Below are 21,086 nucleotides of genomic sequence, written 5' to 3' on the forward strand. Positions count from 1 at the left end.
TTGTGGCCATCTTCCAGGAAACGCTCTATGCATTGCATGGTCTGCGGTTTGGATGGGTTTTAACTGTTTGGGTCTTGTTGGCAAGCACTACCCCTGGCTTCAAAGCAGCTCTGGGCTTGAGCCTAAGCCTTGTGCAGCCCAAGTTCATCGTTCAGCCATTTGTGGGCTGACTGCCCTCTTTCCCCAAGGATGTGAAACCACGTGTCATGTCTCTCCTTTGCCCACGGGTAAGCAAGCAGGGGCAACTCATCCAAAGAACCACCAGTGCAAAAAAAGCATTTAAAGACCCTTATTATTGCTTTAATAAATCTAGATCAGCATCCTTTCTGCAAGGACAAGGACCTAGGCTCTCCTGTCCTCTCCCACAGGCCTGATCTCCCTGCAGTCAGTGTGCACACTTGCAACACAGCAAACGTTCCTTGCAGCAAATAAATCAAGTCCACACAGTAATTATCCTTTCTCTGGCTGTTGGTCCCATCTGACGCGCTCACTGTTTACAGCCCCAGTTCGTAAGATGCAGCAGCTGCTTAAAAATCAGGCAGGTCACAATAAAACTGGAACATCTGTTTTGTACTGCCCACTTCATAATGCTTCATATGCCAGCTGGGAGAGCTTTGGGCAGGCTGCAGGGGCCCTCTTGATCTGATGGAAAAAATGGGACAGGAATCCCTGAGGAAGCCCCACTCGTTCTCTGAGCAATGTCCCAGCCTCCAAACCTTCCCGTCTCCACTGCACTGCTACCTCTCTCTCCTGCCGCTCTTCTCTTGTCTTTTCTGACACACCTTAGTGGAGCTTCCCAGGGGTGACAGGTGACATCCGAAATTCTTTGTGGCCCCCAGGGGGCCAGCTTTCCTACCCACCTGAAAACGTGGGAAGGGCACAAAACCTTGGAGTTGCTGTAGGAGGAGATCCAGGCTGGCCCTGGCCAGGAAGGAGACATGTGCAGCCATACCGCTGGAAAGGCAAGGAGGCATGCAGCTTCCAGAGGCTTTGCTGGAGCCACACCAGGAGAAGATCACGTCTGTGGGACCAGATCCTGGATCCTGAAGCAGGTCATGGTTCAAGGAGTCAGTCTGCCTTCACCCTCCACACCGCAGCCCTCCCCGGCCGCACTCCCCTGCGAGGCAGAGGCAAGGAGAGCTGCAGTTCTCCTACTCCCTTCCCCGCCACCTCCCTAGCTGGTGAGCCAGTCAGCCTGGACACAACACACACAAACATCCTTACATTTGCATGCACACACACACACACAGAGGCCAACATTCCCTGCTCTCCATGTCCGCAGTTGGCATTGAGCAGGACTCTGGTCCCAGCTACACTGATGCACATCGGGAAAATGCCAGAAGTTGAAGGTGATGTGCTGGAGAGGAGGCAGAGCCACCACTGAGATAAGGATGTTCTTGTAGGGTCTTCTCGGCGGGACTTGGAACAGGGCTAGCCCTTGGCCAGGGGACTGACTATATTTTGTGTTGCTGAAGCTCCCTTTGCTTTTATTTGTCTTTTTTTAAATTCTAGGTTTTATTTTCTTTTAATATATATAGCTATAGATACAAAAATAACAGATAGGTTTCTCTAGAGATGATTTTTGCACCTTTGGGCTTCTAAAATAAAATATCACAATTACTGCAAATGAAAGGGGGAAAAGTTCAATTTTGTCTCCCCTTCTGACCTCCCCCTCCCCTTTCACCCTGTCTCTCCCACTCCAGATTTCCCTACATATCTTGTAATTTCTTTTCCCTTAGCAGTTTTCTTTCTTTGGAAAATGAAAGAAACAAACCCCAAAAAAACAACCACAAAAACATGCCATGGAGCCTCCATCCCCTCCTCCCATGAGCTTGCCTGCTGTGCTCACACATTCCCTTCGAAGCAAGGCTTTTCACCTCAAAACGTTTCCTGTGCTCCATGGCTGTTTGCTTTTCCCTGCTGCTGGGGCCAGATTTTCACCTGCTGTAAATCAGCATGAATCCACCTCAAGCCAGAGCTCTGCTGCTTTACACCAACAGAAGCACACAATTGCATTTTGCCAATTTACGCTCGACCTGAAGATCTGGCCCACGATTTTTAATGTTTGAAATGGAAGTATGGACAATAAGGAAGTTCCCAGAAACAGGCGAGGCAAACCCCAGATATTCTTCCCTCACTGCTCACCCTGCTTCCCTTCCCTTCGCCCTCTCCCTCCTAGTTTGGTGTAGCACCTTCTTCAGCCCCTGTTTGCTTGTTCCTCTTTAGCACTTTCTGAAATTCATAATCTCTCAGTAAAAAAAATAAATAAATCAATCTCTCTGTATATGTATATGTATATAACTAAACAGCTGCCACGCGGCAGTTCTGGCTGGAGGGTCCTGTCCCTCCCTGCCCCATGGCCTTTTGTCACTATAGTCTCTGCGGTGATAGTCCAGGTCACGCCCTTGGGCAGGACTGTCCCCATATTGCTTGCACTCTCCCATGCCTCTGAGGTACGGTACCAGAGTATTTATTTTTTATATATATATATGTATATATATATATATTTACGTATATATATATATTTATAAATTTTTGTTTGCCTGGTTCTTTTTCCTGCAAATCCTTTGGAATTGCCGCTGGGGAGAAACTAGTGAAACATGCTCCCCGTGCCAGAGACCAAACACTCCCTCCCTGCGCCCCAGGGACCCTCATCTGTTCCTCTTGCTGACTCCGTCACCCAGCTCCAGCTTAGATGGGAGCGGGGAGCCGTGGTCCCCTGTTCCCAGTCTGCCTGGGCCATCTGGGTCTTCTCCTCCCCTGGGCGATGGGGTGTCCTTGCAGAAGTCTGTCACCCAGGAGGGCATTGAGAGGAAGCCCCGGGGGTCAACGGTGTAGAAGGGCTTGGCGTGGTGGACAGCAGGGCGACGCGGCGAGGGGCTGGTATGGAGGCTGCTGGTGCTGCTGCACTTCTTCACCAGCGTCAGCCCCGGCGGTGGGGGTGAGAAAAGTGAGGTCAGCGAGAGGCTGCTGAGGGTCTCAAAAGGCTCACTGTTGTTGCCACCCCCCCGCAAGCTGCTGCCTGCCCCCTCCTCATCCGAGGGGTCCATGGAGTCGTGGTGGGTGCAGCCAGGGCTGGTGCTCCCGCCGCTGCTGTGACTGCGCTGGTGACGACAGATGCTTCGCAGGCTGAAGAGCCCCCTGCCCCGCAGGCTCCGGTGGCGAGAGGTGGGGGAGAGGGGGGCTGCCAAGGGTCTTTGGCTGCTGGCAGCTGGCACAGGGCACAGAGCCACCGGGAGGTCCAGGGTGCACTGAGGAGAGTCGCTGAGGTTGAGGCTGTCCTCCAGTGTGGTCTGCAAGCTGCCTGCCGAGCTGCTGCTCCGGCTGTCCAGCGAGGTATCGCTCTCAGGGGCCTGGGGAGCAGGAGTGCAAAAATACAGGTCTCAGGAGAGAGATGGGCAGGAGGCAAGACACTTTGCCGACTTTTTTTTTTTTTTTTTTTTTAAAGCTATTTGGGGTGTGAAAATAAACCACAATTATAAAAAAAGGGAAAAAAACGCCAATTCCTCTCTTGCTGTTCTCTGCTGGGGAGGGCAGTTATAAGCCACCTGAGCAATGATACAAAGCACCAGGTAATTCCCTTCCAGGGCAGGAGGAAAGATTTCAATATTTTAAGCTCTGATTTCATTCTGCTCCAGAATTAATCTTCCTCTCCCATGTGAAATGTTTCACCAAAAGGAAGGGTTGCTGGATCTGCTGCGAGCTCTACAGCTCTCACCACTGGGTTGTCCCTAACCACTGGTGGTCCAGTAGGCAGCAGAGCCAAGAATCCCTGTGGGTCCTTGCTCTTGGCTTCCCTGTGAACCTGCCACACAGGCTGCAGACACATCAAAACCATCAGCTGGTCGGAAGTAATGGGGTTTCTGCACATTGACCTTAGGCCCTGTACAGAGACCTCTTCTCATTAAAAAAATCAGCAATGTTTGGGAAGAGAAAAGAGGCCTCATGGTTCTTCTGACCAGCACTAGTGGCAGTGATGGTATGTAGGGCAGAAAGTTGGGGTCCCCTTCCAGCAGGGAACAGCCTTAATTTCCTTGTATCAAGGCTCAGTTATAGTTGAGCTGCATTTCAGTTGTTCCTAGGAAACTGGTCTGCTCCAGGAGATCATCACTGGGACACAGCACTGGGAATGGTGCATGCAGGACTGGAAGCAGTCTCCTGAACCACAGCTGTTCAATACAGTCTGCATCATGTAATCAGTTTACCGATTTCTCCTTTACAAGTGTTCAGCACTTTTGCCCCAGTGGTACGCCAGCTCCGGAGCTCTTTCTCTTCATGTCTAAACTTATACTTGAAGTTTCAACACCGCAACAACTCAGCGGTCTCAGCTCAAAGCTAAATTTATCCTTGGTGAATTTATACACATTTGTATTGTGCCAACAGTGTCTGTCACATAGAACTGGATAACATATGATTTTATTTCTATTTTTTAGTTTGTCTGGAATAGAGTGTCCTTGTACTCCTCCAACAGGAATTGTTTGTGGAGTATCTTCCAAGAAAATAACAGGGACCTCTACTGGACTTTGACCTCTGTCTCCTCTACTCTTCAGAAACACTTGATCTTCCCTCAACACTTTTATTCTTTTCTTTCATTAGTGAGAAATAGCTGCCTTTTCAGAAAGAGATAGCACTTTGCTGGGATGTAAGAGCTAAGTGGGCAGGAGAAAACAGTGAGCTCAGGGATGCAGTGTGTGGATGTGGCACGAAGGGCTGTGGAGGAGGTAGGTGGAGAGGAGCCTGTTCCAAACAAGAAGGTGCGTGATCTGGAGTCACGGCGCCAAGAGGAGCTGAGGCGGCTGTCATCTCCCTGGCTCACACTGTGGCTGCTGTGCATGCAGGTGTCTGCAGCACACTTGTTGCAGGGGACCCTGGAGTGAGCTAAAAGGTGATGTGATTTCATCTTTATGTGGGGCTAGCTGCAGCTATCAAGTTATTTTTTAATCTAAAGCAGAAGAATAGATGATTTCAGGGGGTGAGAGCTATACAACCACCCCTTTGCTATACAACCCTCTTTCCTCCCTGGCTCTCCTGCACTCTGCAGTCCACTGTGCTCCTCCAGTAGGTCAGAGCCAGGTTGCCCAGCCCATGGCCACAGCTACCTCTCTTCTTCCTCTGCCATCCACTCCATTCAGCCCCCTCTATTTGGGCGTGATGTGAAGATCAAGCTTTCTCAACAGAGGGAAGCGGAGGCCCTCACCTGATGAAGAAGTGAGCAGTTCACACTCGGAGATCTCAGTGATGCCCATGAGCCTTGCAGAGAGATCTTAGGAAGGTTCTGTGGACATGATACTTTCTCAGGCCCTGTCTGGGTGGCAGAGATGGCTGGGTGGAAAAATTCTGCTGGTACAGGCAACAGAGGGCAAGACGCACCTGGAGAGAAGGGGCTGGGAGGAACTGACAAAACATCAAAAGAAATGGGAAGGAGAACAGAAACAGAAAAAAAACAAGAAGTTGAAGAGTCCTTTGATTTGATTTAGTACTTTTGCTGCTGTATACCAAGTGTCCTGGAAGTCTAGTGTACAGAGGACATTTAGTAACACACACTCCTGGCCAAGAAGTCTCAGTCTAGTGTTCACACTTTCTACACAAGGACCAAAACCTGCACCAGATCCAGAAGGTATAACATAGCTCAGAGCTATAAAGCAACAGCCTAGTTTGCCTCTCCCTCTGCGTTCGCAGAGAAATGTTCTGTGTGCATCACTGCCAGAGGACTTTCATCCCAGATCCTGCAAGGCAAGGGACAAAGGGAGATAAATAAACCGGCAGTTTGGGAAACCTGGGGACCACAGGACATCAGAGTGTGCTCAAGAGTAGAACCTGGAGCACTTGCACCAAGGGCAGACACGTATTACATGTTCCCTGACCCTGAGGAGCCTGGTCTCAGGGGGCAGCCAGATTTTACCGTGATGAGCGAGCACAGTTCATCCGGCTGGTTCATCAGGGGACTCTGTCCCCTCTCTTCTCTGACCCTGCATGGGTACACTGCTGTGAATGGGAATCGGCTTCTTCATGATCCTTCAGATAGTCAAGACTGAGGAGGATATAAGGTCTAGCAGCAAAAGAAGGAAATTCTCCTCACTCCATTCCTGAAGCCTGGCAAACTGAAAGCTAACTCTTGGTTAGTGTAACTCCACATCACACTAACTGCATTCCTGGCAGGGAGGCAGCAGGAGAAAGGCAGGTTAGCTGAACCAACCCATGCTTTCAGCAGACCCAGAGAATGAGGAGAGCTGTGCTCACCTTTGGTACTTTCATGCTTTAGCCAAGACTGGACAGAGTTGAAAGAAGTGTTCTCCTTTTCACACAGGTAACTGTCTGGGTTCGTAGAGCCATCTGCACTGGATACTGGGAGCAGGCATTCCCCCACATTGCCTACCCCATTGGAGTCAGGGCTGTCCTGGCTATCCTGCTGGAAAAAATAAGTGAAGTTTAATGGCAGATGACACAGCAGACTTGTCAAAGGCTCAAGGAGGGCTGATTCTGAAGACACCTTCAAACTAGCTAAGGGATGCTTAGGTTTCCAGCCCAAATACCCTAAATTTAGGCTCATTCAGAGGAAGTTACTGACAGCAGTAAAGAGAACTTCTAAAAATATACATCCCCCTTCTCTCCTCAAATCCTTCCCCATGATATGTCTCTATGGAGAAGCTCTTGAAGAGTGACCAAAATTTATATTCCTCAGCAGGGACACTTGGATGAATACAGAGCACTTCAAATAAGCAGGGGCAGAAACACAGCACATGGCATAACATGCCCATAACTGCCTGAGGCTAACCTTGATCTCCTTAGGACTCAGCTGAGAAGTGCTGCGATTGTCTGACTCATCTCCTAGAAGGATGGAAGAGGACTTGTCTGAGTTGAGGGATAATGCTTCCATTTCAGCCAGCTGGACCTGCAGGAAGGGAAAGGAGCTGTCACGGGTCATGTCTGACATCCACATTTCAAGCAGTCACACTGTTTGTGGTGGACAAATGAGAGCCTGTAGACCCAAGATCAATTTCAGGTTATATTCCTTGGATACATCAGATACTGCCTAACCCAGACCTGGGCTGAGCAGGAGAATCCACTTTTTAAGCAAGGCTGAGCATATGATCTGCAAGCAGCCCACCACCCGTCCATGCTCCTCTAGTGCTAGAGCTGGAGGAAGGAGTCCTGAATCTGCCCCAGCGGTACGGCTGGCACAAGGCCCTGCAAGTAAAGCCAGGCAGGGAGAGGGCTCCCTCAGGCCTCTGACAAGGGCCTGCTCTGCTGAGGGACAAGGAGTGGACCCCTCTCTCGGAAGGTGCCATGGACAGCCCTGCTTAAACATGAAGATGCTTTCATTCCAGGGATAGTCATGCCTCTTGCAGTCCATGCCAGTATCATGCTTTTCATATTCTCTTACCTTCACCACTGAAACCCTATTTCCCCTCCAGTTTCCCTGTGTCTTCCCTCTCCCCTCCCCTCTAACCTACCCAAGATCTCAGCTAACACCACCTCCCATCCTGCTCTCCCTCCCTAAACTCACCTGTCCCCCACACTCATACCTGTGGTTTCTGAAACCAAGTCTGACCACTGCATCTTTCTCATCCTTGAGCCCCAGCTCCACTCGAGTCCCACGCCTGACCTTGCTGCATCTTTTGGCCTGTTTTACACTACACATGCCCTTCTCCCATCCTCTTTCCCCTAAGCTTTCAATTTCCCTCTGCCTGATATCTCTTTCCCACAATGCTTGAAAAGCATCTCCTTTTTCTAGTAACCTTAGCAGCTGCTCTGTCCCTCCTGTGCTTGGCTTTCTGTCACTGGTCTCTAGAGGCCCACCAGTTCCCACCACCAACACCTGACACTCTTGAGAGCTATATTCTGGGTTGTCTCAGTCAGGACAGCTTGCTTCCTGACCATTTATCTTGTCCTCCCTTGTGTTTATGTTTGCAAGAGGTGGGTACTGCTTTTGTGCTATAAGAGCAGGTGGAACATTTGGAGAGATGACTCCTTCGAGCTGGGAGTTTCGTGGTTTGTGCCAATGCCAGAGACTGGAAGAGGTCTCCATCTGAGGGATAACGCACTTGGAACAAACAGGGTGGAAAACCAGAGCTGGATTTAAGTAAAGGGCACAAATGCCATCCTTATTTGGGATATTATTTGACATAGGAACATCGTGCTGTTCAACCATGAAGAGAGTCCAAGCCAACAACTCAGAGCGCAGATGCACCAGAGAGCACACAATGAAGTTATGTCAAGCACGCTACACAGTCACCAGTCAGCAACTACTTGCGTAGAGAAACACAGTCTTCATTCAGTCCCACTTAACGTGCGTACTCATCCATTACTCGCCTAAGTGCTTGTTACACCAGAACAGCCTTACAGCTGTAATTGTACAGACACAAGCGTGAAATGTGATAACATCTGCAGCTACCTTCTCCATCCATAAAAAAGGGGGTTAACAAAAGTCAGAATAGTCCGTTCTTCACTGAACTGCTGGCTCACAAATTCTAGCCACCCTGGGATCTATACAAAAACCACAATCAGCAAAGTAATGAACAGTTAAATGACATGGGTGGAAACACGGTTCACTGCTGCTCACTGGCAAACTCTGGCCACTGGCTAAACACACTATCAGCCACCAATACACAGATGTCTAACTGTCAACCAGCCCAAGAGTGAAAGGACAGCAATGACAAGAGAAGAGGTTAGCGGTATGAGAAAAAAAAAAGATGGTTTGTTCTTGTAGTTTCCCTTACTGCAGAATATTTTAAAATCTTCTGACTAAAGATGAGGAACAAAAATTTTTTTAAATTGCAGCGGGGGAGAAGGGGCTGTTCACTAGGTGCACAATCCATGAAAACTGCCAGGGACATCAACCTGAGACTATGAACTGTGCACACATATCCCTCAGAAAATAACTAGTTGCAGTTATATCTTTAAAAACAGAGACCCATGATTACAAAAATCCTTAATTGTACAAATAATTGGTTTGAAAATAAGACGCCAGCAGCATAACTGGGAAAGACATTGAGCATTTCTACTCAACGCAACAAAAAGCTTAGCACACATTAATACCTCTGAGCATATGTTTAAGTGTTGTGTCCATCCACTGTGCTCAGCATCTTGACAGATTAAACTGGAAACGAAACGGCAGTGAACATTTTTGGCTAATATGTGATTTTTGTCTACAGGGCAGGGACAAGGGTGATTTGATGGGCAGCAAGCATACTGTTTTCGAAAACACATGTATTGGACTGGATAAAAACTGTTTTGTTGAAAACTTTCTGACTCCATGTAGTGTTTTCTTGTTGGAATTTCCTCAATGTTTTTTATACTATGAAATATGAAGAGAAGGTCATGATCAACCATGACTTAAAATCCTGAGCTGTAGTTTTGATTCATAAGATCAGAAATAAAATATCTACATTTTACTTCTAAAATTATCCTTGCAGATGTAGTTTCTTTTAAGTTCCACATTTCAGATGTATTGAAATACCAATTTTGAAAAATAATTTATGTCTCTATAACAGCCATTAGAAAAGATGACCTAAGAATAATTCTTTGGTTCTGATTATTCTGTTAAACTCTTTGCTGTGGCTGTGGGTTGCATTTAAAAGATTTTACTGTCTAGTTTCCTTGATGGGAAGGTAAGAAAAATCTGTTGTTGTCTTCATCCCTAGGCAGGGTACTGAAGTTCTGGAAGGTTTTCAAATGCAGCAAACTAGATGCAAATGACTTAATTTTGGGGTAGTAATTCTGGAATGCCTTAGAAGACCTGATTTTCTGAGAAGGCTGAGCACCGATTCTTGAATATAAGGACTTAAGTAAAACAATGGAAATAGCAGTTAATTGAAAACTAGTTATTTGGCTGCATTAAAGCAGCATCCATGTGTGAAGTGTTGCAGTACTGATGAACTACAGCAACACTCAAAATTCGATACTTGCAAAGGGAAGCTACGAGACAAGCAGATGGCTGAAAGGCTAAAAAAAAATCGGAGCATCAGAATTAGGCATCTGAAGCCAAACAAAATACTGTTTTCTTCAAACATGGATAGAGTAATTTGCCAGTGAGAGCTCTCTTCCCAGGCTGCCTGGTTTCTTTATAAGCAATAGCAACACATCAGGTTAGTTATGGGGAAGGAGATGGTGGAGAATGCCACTGATGTACTGATTTACTGTCAGATGAGTCACACTACTGTTACAAGTCTGACCACAATCACAGCACTTAAATACAATCAAATTATTTCAGGAACAAAATTAAATCTGCTACTCACCTAACTTCTCCCAGACTACTTTGCTCCTGAAGTTTCACAACCTGAAAAGACTAATTGCTTAGGGAAGTTTTCCAAAGCGTCTACTAACTTTAGAAGCACAACTCTAAGCCATCTGATGTCCTGCTCTTAACAACAAATCCTTTGTAGCCAACAGGCTCTACATCAGAAAAGAGACTCTCAAACTTTCTCAGTGGGCCCATTTTTATGTAATTTTTGCTCAAACTAATTAACTGGTTTTCACCACAAACCAATCCTTGCTCACAGGCGGTGACTATTCAACAAAGCATTTAAGCATGTGCTTAATTCATTGACCTCAATAGGGAATAAGCAAACACAAGCTTAAAATGAAGACAAAACACATGATTAAATCTCTCACTGAATTGCCCCCAAGTGCTGTCATTGGGGTGAGATTCTTTGAGTTGTCCATACAACATGAGCTTGAACCTCTGCTTTTCTTGCAGAATTGAACACAACAAGAGCTGCCAGGATGCCTTCATAGTCATTTCTTTATAGTTCATTCAGTCCCTCCTGACCTGCGTCCTGGCATATCTCATCTTTCCACCACCTCAAGAGTTCCCCCGTGGCTAAGGAGGGCAGGCCTGTACTAGAGACAGTATCAGCGATTCATGACAGATGACAAACACAGGTCAACAAGCTGTCTGTCTACACAATCCACAGCCAGGAGCACACATCAGATGACCTGCGGGCATGTGGGCATGGGTGTGCAGGTCTTGGGGGGGAGAGTCCCCTCACGCATCCTCGTACGCAGGTTACCTCTTGCTTGTCATGGTTACACTTCTCGCACATGGCCGGCGAGGAGTAATGATGGAAGACGGAGCCCGATAGGTTATCGATGATCATTAACTCCCCGTCGAAGGAGTCCTTAATAATTAAAGAGACACTGTCCAGCCATAAGTTCTCCTAGGGGACAAGAAAGGGGGGAGGATGGGAGAGGTCATTTTAAGAATGCCGAGTGTTTTGCTTCAGATTTTCATGTGAATTTGGGGCTGGGTTCTCCACCCTGACTCAGCTGGAGCAGCACCTTGTTCTGCAGGTACCTGCACAGGGTCACTGGGGGAGTATTTGCTCCTTAGGGTGTGTAAAGGTGCCGGAGTTCAGTGCAAAAAAAAAAAAAGGGGGGGGGGGGGGGGGAGGGGAATGACACAACTGTCTTCACTCACTGTCAGTGCACCACGGCACTGCTCATGCCTGTCTTCCAGCTCTGCTGGAGTGCCTCACTACTGATCTGCCATTCTCTCACTCTCTTCTCCTGAGCTCCTCTCTCAAATTTGTTCCTAGCACACCTTCAACTGATCTGCTCCACCCCTCCTCTGCTGGCCCTCAGGTTCCTACACAATGACAACGAACAGAACCCACTGCTGTTACAGCCTTGTCCCTACACAATGCTACCAACTCGTAAGTCTACTGCTGAAAGCAAACCTCTCATCATCAGGTGGAAGTGTCTACTACTGCTAAGCCCTCAGTCATCTAGGCTGCCCAGCTTCTCCCCACAGCTACTTCCTGCAGTCTGGTTGGTAAGCTCATAGGCATACTCACCTGTGCTGGAGAGTAACATCTCATGCATAGACGTCCTTCAGGATCTGTTCTCCCACCGCCTCCTCCACTTCCTGCTCCTTTTCCCTGTCCTGAATTTGAGGAGCCTGACTTGCGGGAGCACAGCCCATGTGCAATTTCCAGCTCAATCTCAGCATCCATCTCTGCATCCTCCTGGGCCTCCTTGTTGCTGTCGTCAAGATGTTTCATGAGCACAGCTACCACCACATTGATGAGGACAAACTGGGCTGTGAGCACAAAGCTGACAAAGTACAGTGGGGAGATGAACTGCAAGTTGCTGAGGCAGCTTCTGTCATCGTGGCTGCAGTCACGCAAGGTATCCTTGAGGGGAAGTTGGGTTTGAGAGGGAACGATGCAAGGAAGGAAGGACTAAAGTAAGAATACAAGCTTGGCTGCTCCTTCTGTCAAAAAACACTGATGCCAATGAAATAACAAGGCAAACATTTCTATCGCCCCACACCCTCTGGGATCATGAGGTCCTCAAAGAACCTAGGACACTATCTGATCACGTGCTCTCTGCTTCAGAGCAAATACGTCCAAAGGTGTACAAAACAAACTACTTTCAGACCACCACATGTTGCTGCCACTGATACCCCCATACACATGAGCAAGAACAAAAATTAGCAGTCTGGTACTGTCTTCTCCCATCCAGACTCAAAAGCACCATATGTGTTTAAAGAACTTTCCTCTCTCCATGTCCATTGAAGGAAGAAAGTATTTATTATATTTGGCCCTGGTAGCTCTGCAGATGGGTGCCATGCCCACCACACACTCAGCTTTCATAATAGACCTTACAACAGTGGATATTCCCTCTTAGCCTGGACAGTCTTCTTGTTCCTCTTAAGGACAATCTGCAGTTCTCTCAGTCAGATGTCTGTAGGACTAGACGAGCCCCAGATCAGAGTTACCATGGTGGGGAGGGAGATTCTGGCCCAAGCAGGGACCTTATCTAGCAACCCAGCTCCTGCGCTCCTTCCCATTTCTAGACCAAGCACTGCTGAACAGAGCACACCGTCAGGATTTCTCCTTCCCCACAATAAGGACATCCACATCCCTGAGGCCCAGTTACCTTCATGATCCCGTTCCAGTTGTCTCCTGTGGACACCTGGAAGAGTGTGAGAAAGGCCATCCCGAAGTTCTCAAAGGTGGCGTGGCGGCTCATGCCCTCGCAAGGGTTCTCATCATTGCATACTGAAAGGAAGGGGATCGTGGTTATCAGCGGAGGACACACTGCCAGCCCTGAGAGATCAACAGCAGGAACCAGGGAAGGGGACTTCAGGCTTCTCACAGCCTGGAGACCTCAGGTAATGGCATCAGCACCCTGCCCAACAGTTGGCTGTTGTCCAGCAATACACAGAAATCCCCGATGGCCCAGCCCTGGGATATCAGGCAGCATAACTCAGTTGCTCGGGAGTATCCTCCCAATGTGTCATTGTGCTGCCTTTCTTCTTGATCAATATTCCATGACAAGATATGTAAATAAACTCTCCCTGAGTTTCTTGTAATCTTGGAGGCAGTATCAAGGTAGGCAGTACAGAAAAAGCAAAAGTTTAAGAATGAAGGAGAAACCAGATGCTGCTTTTATTTCGTTAGGCTGTTAGGACAATAACAATTTAGAGAGAAATTCCTCTTCTATCAATTACACATAAGGGAGAACAGAGGTCATCAAGTAATTCAGTCCCTTTATTGAATGAGTACTGATTTTGAGAAATCTCAGTTTCCCAGCAGGTCTGTAACTCGCACTGGAGCATGGTCTGCTTGAGACTTACCCAATTTTCCAAAGAGCTCCACTCCTAGAGCGGCATAGATGAAGAAGAGGAGCATGAAAAGGAGTCCAAGGTTTCCCACCTGAAAGCAAACGGCATGGTCAGCCTACCCCAAAGTCCCTTTCATCTGTACAGGGAAGTGTTTCTGTCTTTCAAAGCCTGAAGAGAACAGCAGCAAATTCCCAGTGTACAAATGCAACCAAACAATTGTTCAACACTGGGGAAATCACCAGTGATGGCACCAGTTGCAACTGGCTTTGAAGGATGCTCTTTTCCCAGCTACCTCCACTCCAGCACAAGCTGTGGTCAGGACTGACAAAAGTGTACAGTTTCCAGCCGCACTGAAGACAAGCACATTGGAGCAGGGTGAAGGACAAGCTACAAATTACAGCATACGTCCTACAGTGCTATATGCCCCACCAAACCGCTCGAGTCCCTTGAAGTTTTATGCTCAAGTGAAGAGTGCAATAGCAGTGCCCCAAAGAGGCAGGGACACAGGAACACCAGCTCCTGCCATGAACCAGGCAAAGCACGGTTGGGCAAGGCACCAGATACATGTATAGGTTACAACAGGGCTTATGGAAGGAGTAGGCAGGTGGGAAGGAAGAAGGGTAAAGAGGCGCTTCTGAAATGCATGGAGACGAGGAGAAGAGGGAAGAGGAGACTATGAAGGAGTCAAGAGAGGAAGCAGAGCTTTCTTTGCATCTCGTGAATGATAGGTCAAAGCCTGATTTCTGGACCTCCAGCAGCTGCTGTTTGGAAACCCCCAACGCAGGGATTGCTGCTCTGTGGTGCACAAAGGCAGCAGTGCCACCAGCAAAGTGTCTTATTTTTTTTCTATCACCTAAAAAGTGCTAAAAAGCACTGCCGCCAAGTCCTCACTCTCCCAAACCACTGCTTGCCTCCGAATCTCCTGCCTCCCAGCATGTGGGGCAGCCAGGTTATATGTGAGGAGCAGGAGGGGGTTTTGGAAGAGGTAGGCTGAACCAGAACAGAATGTACCAGTAACGGTTAGCACACTGTTGGTGGAATGACAGAAGTGCAGGGAAAAATTAAGGCCCTAACTGGTATATGGGTGTTTCTGAAAAACTGAACAGTGTCTGGTCTGAATGCATGCGGTCACTGGGCCTTTGTTAGGATCATCCACTTCAGGAGTCTAATTTAGTCACTGCAGCCACTGTGCCATTCAGTTTCAGGAGAGATATAAATGATTCAGCCCACCCACTCCCCTGGGCTGCCATATCCTGGCTCCCTACATGCCCAGTGGAAGGAATTGTTTCTGATGACACCACAGTAAATGCTGTGAACACACACCTCTGGGTCTGTGCCTACAGGACATTAAAAAAAAAAAAAGAAAAAAAGAAAAAAAAAAAAGAGTTAATAAAACTTAGCTAAGGGCTGAATTTCCAAAGGGCTTTTTAAAATTAAGACTCTATTCAGTATTAAGAATTGTTGCAGTATAACAAAGGCAGGAAGGGAACTGAAACAGGACAACTGACGATACCTTACATGCCATTAGCAAGCCAAAATCCCTGATGTGAGTCTGTGGTCTAGGAACATAAAGAGAAAGGTCGAGAGGAGGAAAAAGCGCAAGGGGAAGGACAGCTTATTTTAAACTGCTTCTTTTGGCAAAGCCAATAAATCTTGGAGAATAATATTACAGATAATTCAATTGTCCCCTGAAGACCCAGCGTATAAAATATGGAGACTAAATTCAATCTTTTAGCAGTAAAACTGGGGGATTTTAGTCCTTCTTTAAGTGCAGATTTTAACACAACTTTAACAATGCAGTGACTTTTGATCCATCTATTATATAACTGTATTAAAGTCAACCTGTTACAGAAGGAAGCAAAAGCCAGTCAACAGGAAGTGGATTGATCACAGGCTTTGATGCTGGAAGAATTAAGCACTGCTTGTTATTACCTTCCAGGGAATACCTGGAGGCCAGACCTTTACACATCTGCTTGCAAGGGTTTTGTGGCAGATATTAATGACGATCCAGAAGATCTGACCTAACATCTTGGTTAGTAAAGAAGCTGTAGATGAATGTGAGACAGAAACCCCAGAACTTATAAAATATGGAAGAATATACTTGTGGTTTGTGGCTAGGACTAGAGCAGGGCTCAGAGGCTTGAGCTGAGGTCCCAGTTGTGCTTTCTGCCATCCTGAGCAAAACACCTCACTGCCTGATGACTCAGTTTCTCCATCTACATGACAGGGATATGAATGTTTCATCCTCACTCATTTATTCTCTATATTTTGGGGACAGAAGTTGGTCTCAACATTTAGGTGCAAATATATTGCAGAGTCCTCTGACCAAGGGCTTCTGGATACTACTTCAGTCAGCTCTTAATAGCTGTGTGCATTTATCTGGGTTGCAGAAGAAACATGCCACAGACATGCAGACACTGGATCTGGAGACTGCTCCATTCCATATCCTCACGTGAGAAAAATCAGCTGTGGTGGCTCCTGGAATGGAAAAGAGCAAGGTGCAAAGAAGCTGCACTGAGCCAGTCTGGGGCAGCAGAACCAGAACTAGTAAACATTACTGGCGCAAAGCTGTCTGCTATAAGAACACCCTTATTCTCCTGTTTCTTTCATTGTCCAGTATATCCCCCAACTACCCAGCCCCCAACTACCCTGAATGATTATATAATTATCTATTCTACATATGAATTATACAATTATTATTACATAAAATCACAAATTATTGTTGTTTAATAAAAAGCATGGGAGATCAGACAGTGCTCAGGATCCATAAATGGTCACAGTGTTTCCTCCTTGCTTTTGTGTCATAAGATTCCTCTAATTCAGATTGACATTTACTGTCACCAACATTAAAGTAAGCTCCTTGGGTAACTACTCGTGCTGTTTTCAGATTGATTCTCAGCCCTGCATCGCTCACCAGGCCTGGCACATTAGCTGATAAATCAACTGAAAAATGCCTGTGCATTTTGATACCGTGCATTACAGCTGCCTGCTCAGGGCCTGCCAGGGGAATGGTCTGATGTATGATCAGTAGAGACCTTGGTGCCATTACTCCCTGCTTAACAAATCTCTCTCACGGATCCAAAAGGAAGGGGACCAGTCTCCTTGGCTGCTCATCCATCACAGAGGATCCTCTCAGTGGGCTTGAAGCCTGTGTAAAGCACCATGTCAGCATCTCATTTGGGAACAGCTGCCGCTCACAGCTCATGAAATCCTTCTGTCTAGCTGTCTTGCAGTAGACACTTAACTGCCGGCTGCGTGAGTCACAACAGAGCGTGTCACTGCTCCTCATACATGAGAGGCTCAGAAACACAAAGAGATCCAGGAGGAGAAAGGAAGAAAAGAAAGTAGGAAAGGGGAGGCACTGGCTAAGAAAAGGAGTGACAGCAGCGTGAAAGAAAGAGGCAGGGGGGGAAATGAGGCACAGGGAAAGGTGAGAGGGCAGAAATGCAAAGACCTCCTTTCCTCCTGAAATGGCTGCCAGTCAGTCTTCCCTTCTTACGGAGAGGGCAGAGAGGAGCCGGGGGCTAGCTGCAAGCAGTTAGACACTAGCTAGACATGGTGGGAAGAAATCTGCCCTTATCCAGGGAATCAAGCCTTATTTCATTCACCTGCTGGAAAACAGATGTGAGATAAGCTGCATCCCCGTGATTGACATGATAACCTGGACAACACCTATCTGAAAAGAGTTGTACCCCCGTGAATGACACGAAAACGTGGACATCACCTTCAGGCAGCTGCCTGCACAACACAGTAGACATCACCTCTGAGACTCAACATGAATTAACCCTGTGGAAAAAGGGAGCAGAAAAGGAGAGTCTTTGGGGCAGCTGGTCTGTTTTACCTGTGGCAGGGCTTGAACAACTGTATCCAGCAGTGCTCGCATTCCTGTGGCCATCTTCAGTAGCTTCAGGACTGCCACAACAAGCACAAGAGAAGTCACTCAGACTGAGATCAGTAGGTCCATCCTCTGTGTGACTTACTAATGGCAGTAGCACAGGACAGATGTCCTGTCTCCTTTTGCCCTAGAAAACCTGGATTGTCCCCCTCAGCTCCCTTCTCCCTTTTCCCACTTCTTTTGACTGTACAATGCCAGTGGTTCCTTCTCCTCCAGTCCATCTCTTTAGTAAATACTCTGTTCCTGCCACCCGTGCCTATTGAACTTCTTTTGCTTCACCCAGTCTGGTCAAGAGGCCTCTTTCCCCCAGCAACGTGTATCACAATTCTCCCTCTGCTCTGACTTTTCATTCCACCACTTTTTCTTCCTCCAGCCACCTGGCAGCTCAGCACACTTTGGCCGCCACCAGGAAGATTCAGTCCCCTCCCCATGTAAACTTCAACCTGCTTGGTGGTCCCCTCTCCAAACACCGCTGCCATACTTGCCCCATAAAAGAAAAACAGGGAAAGTTCAGCTCTTGTGTGATCTACTTACCCTCCTGGTCCTTCACCTCCCGTTCAAACCACCACATCTAAATACCTCGCTAAAGGAAGCCAGAAAGCCTTAGCCTCCAAGCTGTCCTTTGCCACATCCTCGCCTCTCTCCCAGGGCTAGGCGCAGGGCGAGCCCATGACTCCGCGGCTACTGCTCAATGAGTTATGGCACCAAGTCCCACTCCATGGTCACCTACACCCCTGCCTTTGGCTAGTGTCTCTCTCACCCCGGGCGATACGCAGCACCCTCATGATCCGGATGATAGTGGGGTTAATTGGGAGAGCAGCATTGATTTCAATCTCTTCCAGCGTGATGCCCATGACAGACAGCAGCACAATTGCCAGATCTAGCTGGTTCCACCTTAAGAAGAAAAATTGAAGAGAACAAAGGAAGATGGAGTTTTTCCATTTCCCTGAAAAAGAAAGTGAATTGTCTCCACTTCAACCTAAATATTTCTTTATGTATGAGTTCAAGGCCCTGCTCCGAGTCAGCCTATATGGGCTTTTGTAGACAAACAGAGATTCACTTTGCACACACCCTGAGCAGCCAGAGGCAAGCCAGCCTGATCTGAAAGCACGAAACTGTGTTACTGTGGTGCTATGCTTTGACTAATGGGCTCAGCTTTTTACGACCTTACTACCTTGAATCAGCTTTGTTATGTACTGTTCTGCTTCAGTGTGCTCCTAGTTTGCCTCAAGGGCAGGAAAAAATATGGCTTTCCTTAACCCCACCTCCTTTGCTTTCTAGCCTAACCAGCAGATGCCAACCAAGAGGCAATTTCTGGACAACTCTTATTATTACCTAAGCATTGCAGCTCAGGTGGGCTAAGGGTAAGTCCTTGCTGTGCAGAACTGGAAGGCAGTCAGAGCACTCTGCTACCCTCTCACACTCCAGACAGGGATCCATCCTCAAAACCTCCACCCCAAACCCAGCTGTCCCGCAGCCACGGTTGACATAACCCTCTGCTCACCTGTCTTTGAAGAATCGCCGCAGACCAAACGCCACCAGCTTGAGGACTGCCTCCAACACAAAGACAGTGGTGAACAGGTAGTTGCAGTACTTGAGGGCGGTCTCCAGGGACTGCCAGCAGAAAGAGAGGGTAAAGAATTGAGGCAAAAGCAACATCGCGTGCACAAACCTGTGGGGGGACTCTTCTGAGTGCCAGGAATTCCCTTGTTGGTGAGGAAGCTACCCCATGCCTCCTATCTACTTGAATGTGGAGGCTGCCTACTAAGGGCAACCACCAGCTGGCCCCTCTGCCGCATGTTGTTCTCAGGACTGGTTATTGCTCCTTTCCTCTGTACTGCTCAGCATGTTAGGGAGGAGGAGACTATTGCAAGAAGAGTCCACCAGGTACCATCAGCCTCTTCTTCTGCCAGTAGCCCATGCCACCTGGATGACACCATGTTAATGGCACTGGCATAGCTATCAACCAGTATGAGGCATGAAGGTTATTCCAGGTGAGGATACAAGTCATCTCTGATGGGGAGAAACCCCTCTGTGCCTGCCTGCTGGGGCAGGTATATGTCATATCTCTTAGCTGTTGGGCTTCCGGTTCTTTTATGTGCTGCTCCTTCTCTGCCACCAAGGACCAGTGGGCAGTGGGCAGCATGTGGTGGTACTTCATACTGGAAGGGTTTGAGGTGCTTTGGGAAGATTCTTTAGCAGAACCTGACAGCAGGCTGACATGGCTGGACCTGCATTCCAGTGGAAGGAGCTGAGGAGTAAGGAAGAGGAGTGACTTGTTCAGGAACAAAGGCCTGATGTGAGGATGACAACAGATAATGATTGAGAGCTCCTGCATAGTAAAACTGGGCACCATCAAGGGTAAGATAAAAGCTGGGTAGCTGGGCAAGAAACAGAGGAGCCTGGCAGTGGATTTGAATAAGGATGGACAGATTCAGTTCTGTATCAAAGCTTGAGCTATCTCGAACAGCGCCTGCTCAGACACCAGAGCTGTCACCTAAACCAAGGGTCTCCTGAAGAGAAAACTGAAATGCCACCAGGAAGATGTCATGATGAATGCTCTGCCTACATATGGAGGCAGAAAGCTCCTTTGATATGTGCAACCATTTTTTTTCCATCAAATGCATCTAGAGCTTTGCCAGGAACACTAGAGGTACATGGTCTTCCCCAGCCAGAGGATAAAACTTACTTGGCCTTCAAGGCCCTTTACTGGGAATCACCCCTTGCAGCTGAGAGAGGCTCTGCTCAGCACTTTGGCCCTGCAGCCTCTCTTACAGAAAAAAGGTGGCTCAGAAAGGACATCTCATCCCACGACATGCAGCCAGCCAATCTAGTCCTCACAGCGCAGGCCACACGGCACGGGAACTGGACTAACGTTTGGAAACCTGATGCAAAGCCTGAAGCTCCCAGGACACTGGTGCTTCCACCACTCCTCTTAGGACCCAGGGGAACACACAAAAAAGACCAGGCAGCTAGATCTGGGTGACCCACATATCTACTTAATAATACAAAGCACAAAGACTTAATTGCACCATGCTTTCCATAGGCCCAGCTCTTGCTTAGATGCCTTCTCTCTATTGATCCTAATGGATAACAAGTGTCTGATTAGGCGCTACCTGTCTGGATACATACAAAACTCTTCACATACTTTTGCCCACTACAATAACGCTTGCAACACTTTAATGGTATTTTTTTAGAGACACTCAAGTATCCTACCTATGCCGGCGGGCAGTGGTCATCAGTGAGCTGTAGCAAAATAACATAACGACTACAGGCAGGGCTTATCCCCATGATCTCACTCACCACAGGCTGGTTGTAGTGCTCCAAGGACATAGTGACCACGTTGAGGCAGATGATGAAAGTGATGAAGATGTCCAGATAGTGGCTGGTGCAGACCGAATGAATAAGGAGGCGTATGGGGCAGTAGGTAGCATAGTACGGCAAACGCTGCGCCTCTTCAGTGGAAAGAGGGAGACGGGCAGAGTTAGGAAGAAATTGGAATAAAGAGAGAAATGGGTAAGAAACACTGAGAGGGGAGCAGGCATAGGAGTGGTGATAGGTGTTGAAAGAAAAGGGAATGAAGTTGGGAGAGAGAAAGAACAGAAAAGGATAGGTAAAAGA

General features: G+C 47.7%; 1 protein-coding gene across 1 annotated transcript in view; it reads right to left on the reverse strand.

Annotated features, from left to right (window-relative positions):
* Positions 1-211: 211 nt before the first annotated feature.
* The window catches only part of CACNA1I (calcium voltage-gated channel subunit alpha1 I), a 91,660-nt gene continuing 70,785 nt past the window's right edge, over positions 212-21,086 (reverse strand). The window contains exons 24-35 of the mRNA XM_027780500.2: positions 20,769-20,920; positions 18,970-19,079; positions 18,226-18,359; positions 17,412-17,482; positions 13,583-13,661; positions 12,883-13,004; positions 11,796-12,134; positions 11,013-11,159; positions 6,776-6,892; positions 6,241-6,409; positions 5,198-5,394; positions 212-3,353 (exon numbers count right to left, since the gene is read on the reverse strand). Coding sequence (XP_027636301.2) covers positions 2,652-3,353; positions 5,198-5,394; positions 6,241-6,409; positions 6,776-6,892; positions 11,013-11,159; positions 11,796-12,134; positions 12,883-13,004; positions 13,583-13,661; positions 17,412-17,482; positions 18,226-18,359; positions 18,970-19,079; positions 20,769-20,920 — 2,339 coding nt within the window. The 3' untranslated portion in view covers positions 212-2,651. The remainder of the gene's footprint in view (positions 3,354-5,197; positions 5,395-6,240; positions 6,410-6,775; positions 6,893-11,012; positions 11,160-11,795; positions 12,135-12,882; positions 13,005-13,582; positions 13,662-17,411; positions 17,483-18,225; positions 18,360-18,969; positions 19,080-20,768; positions 20,921-21,086) is intronic.

The sequence above is a fragment of the Falco peregrinus genome, chromosome 6 (genome assembly GCF_023634155.1).
Source record: "Falco peregrinus isolate bFalPer1 chromosome 6, bFalPer1.pri, whole genome shotgun sequence".
Taxonomy (NCBI): Eukaryota; Metazoa; Chordata; class Aves; order Falconiformes; family Falconidae; genus Falco; species Falco peregrinus.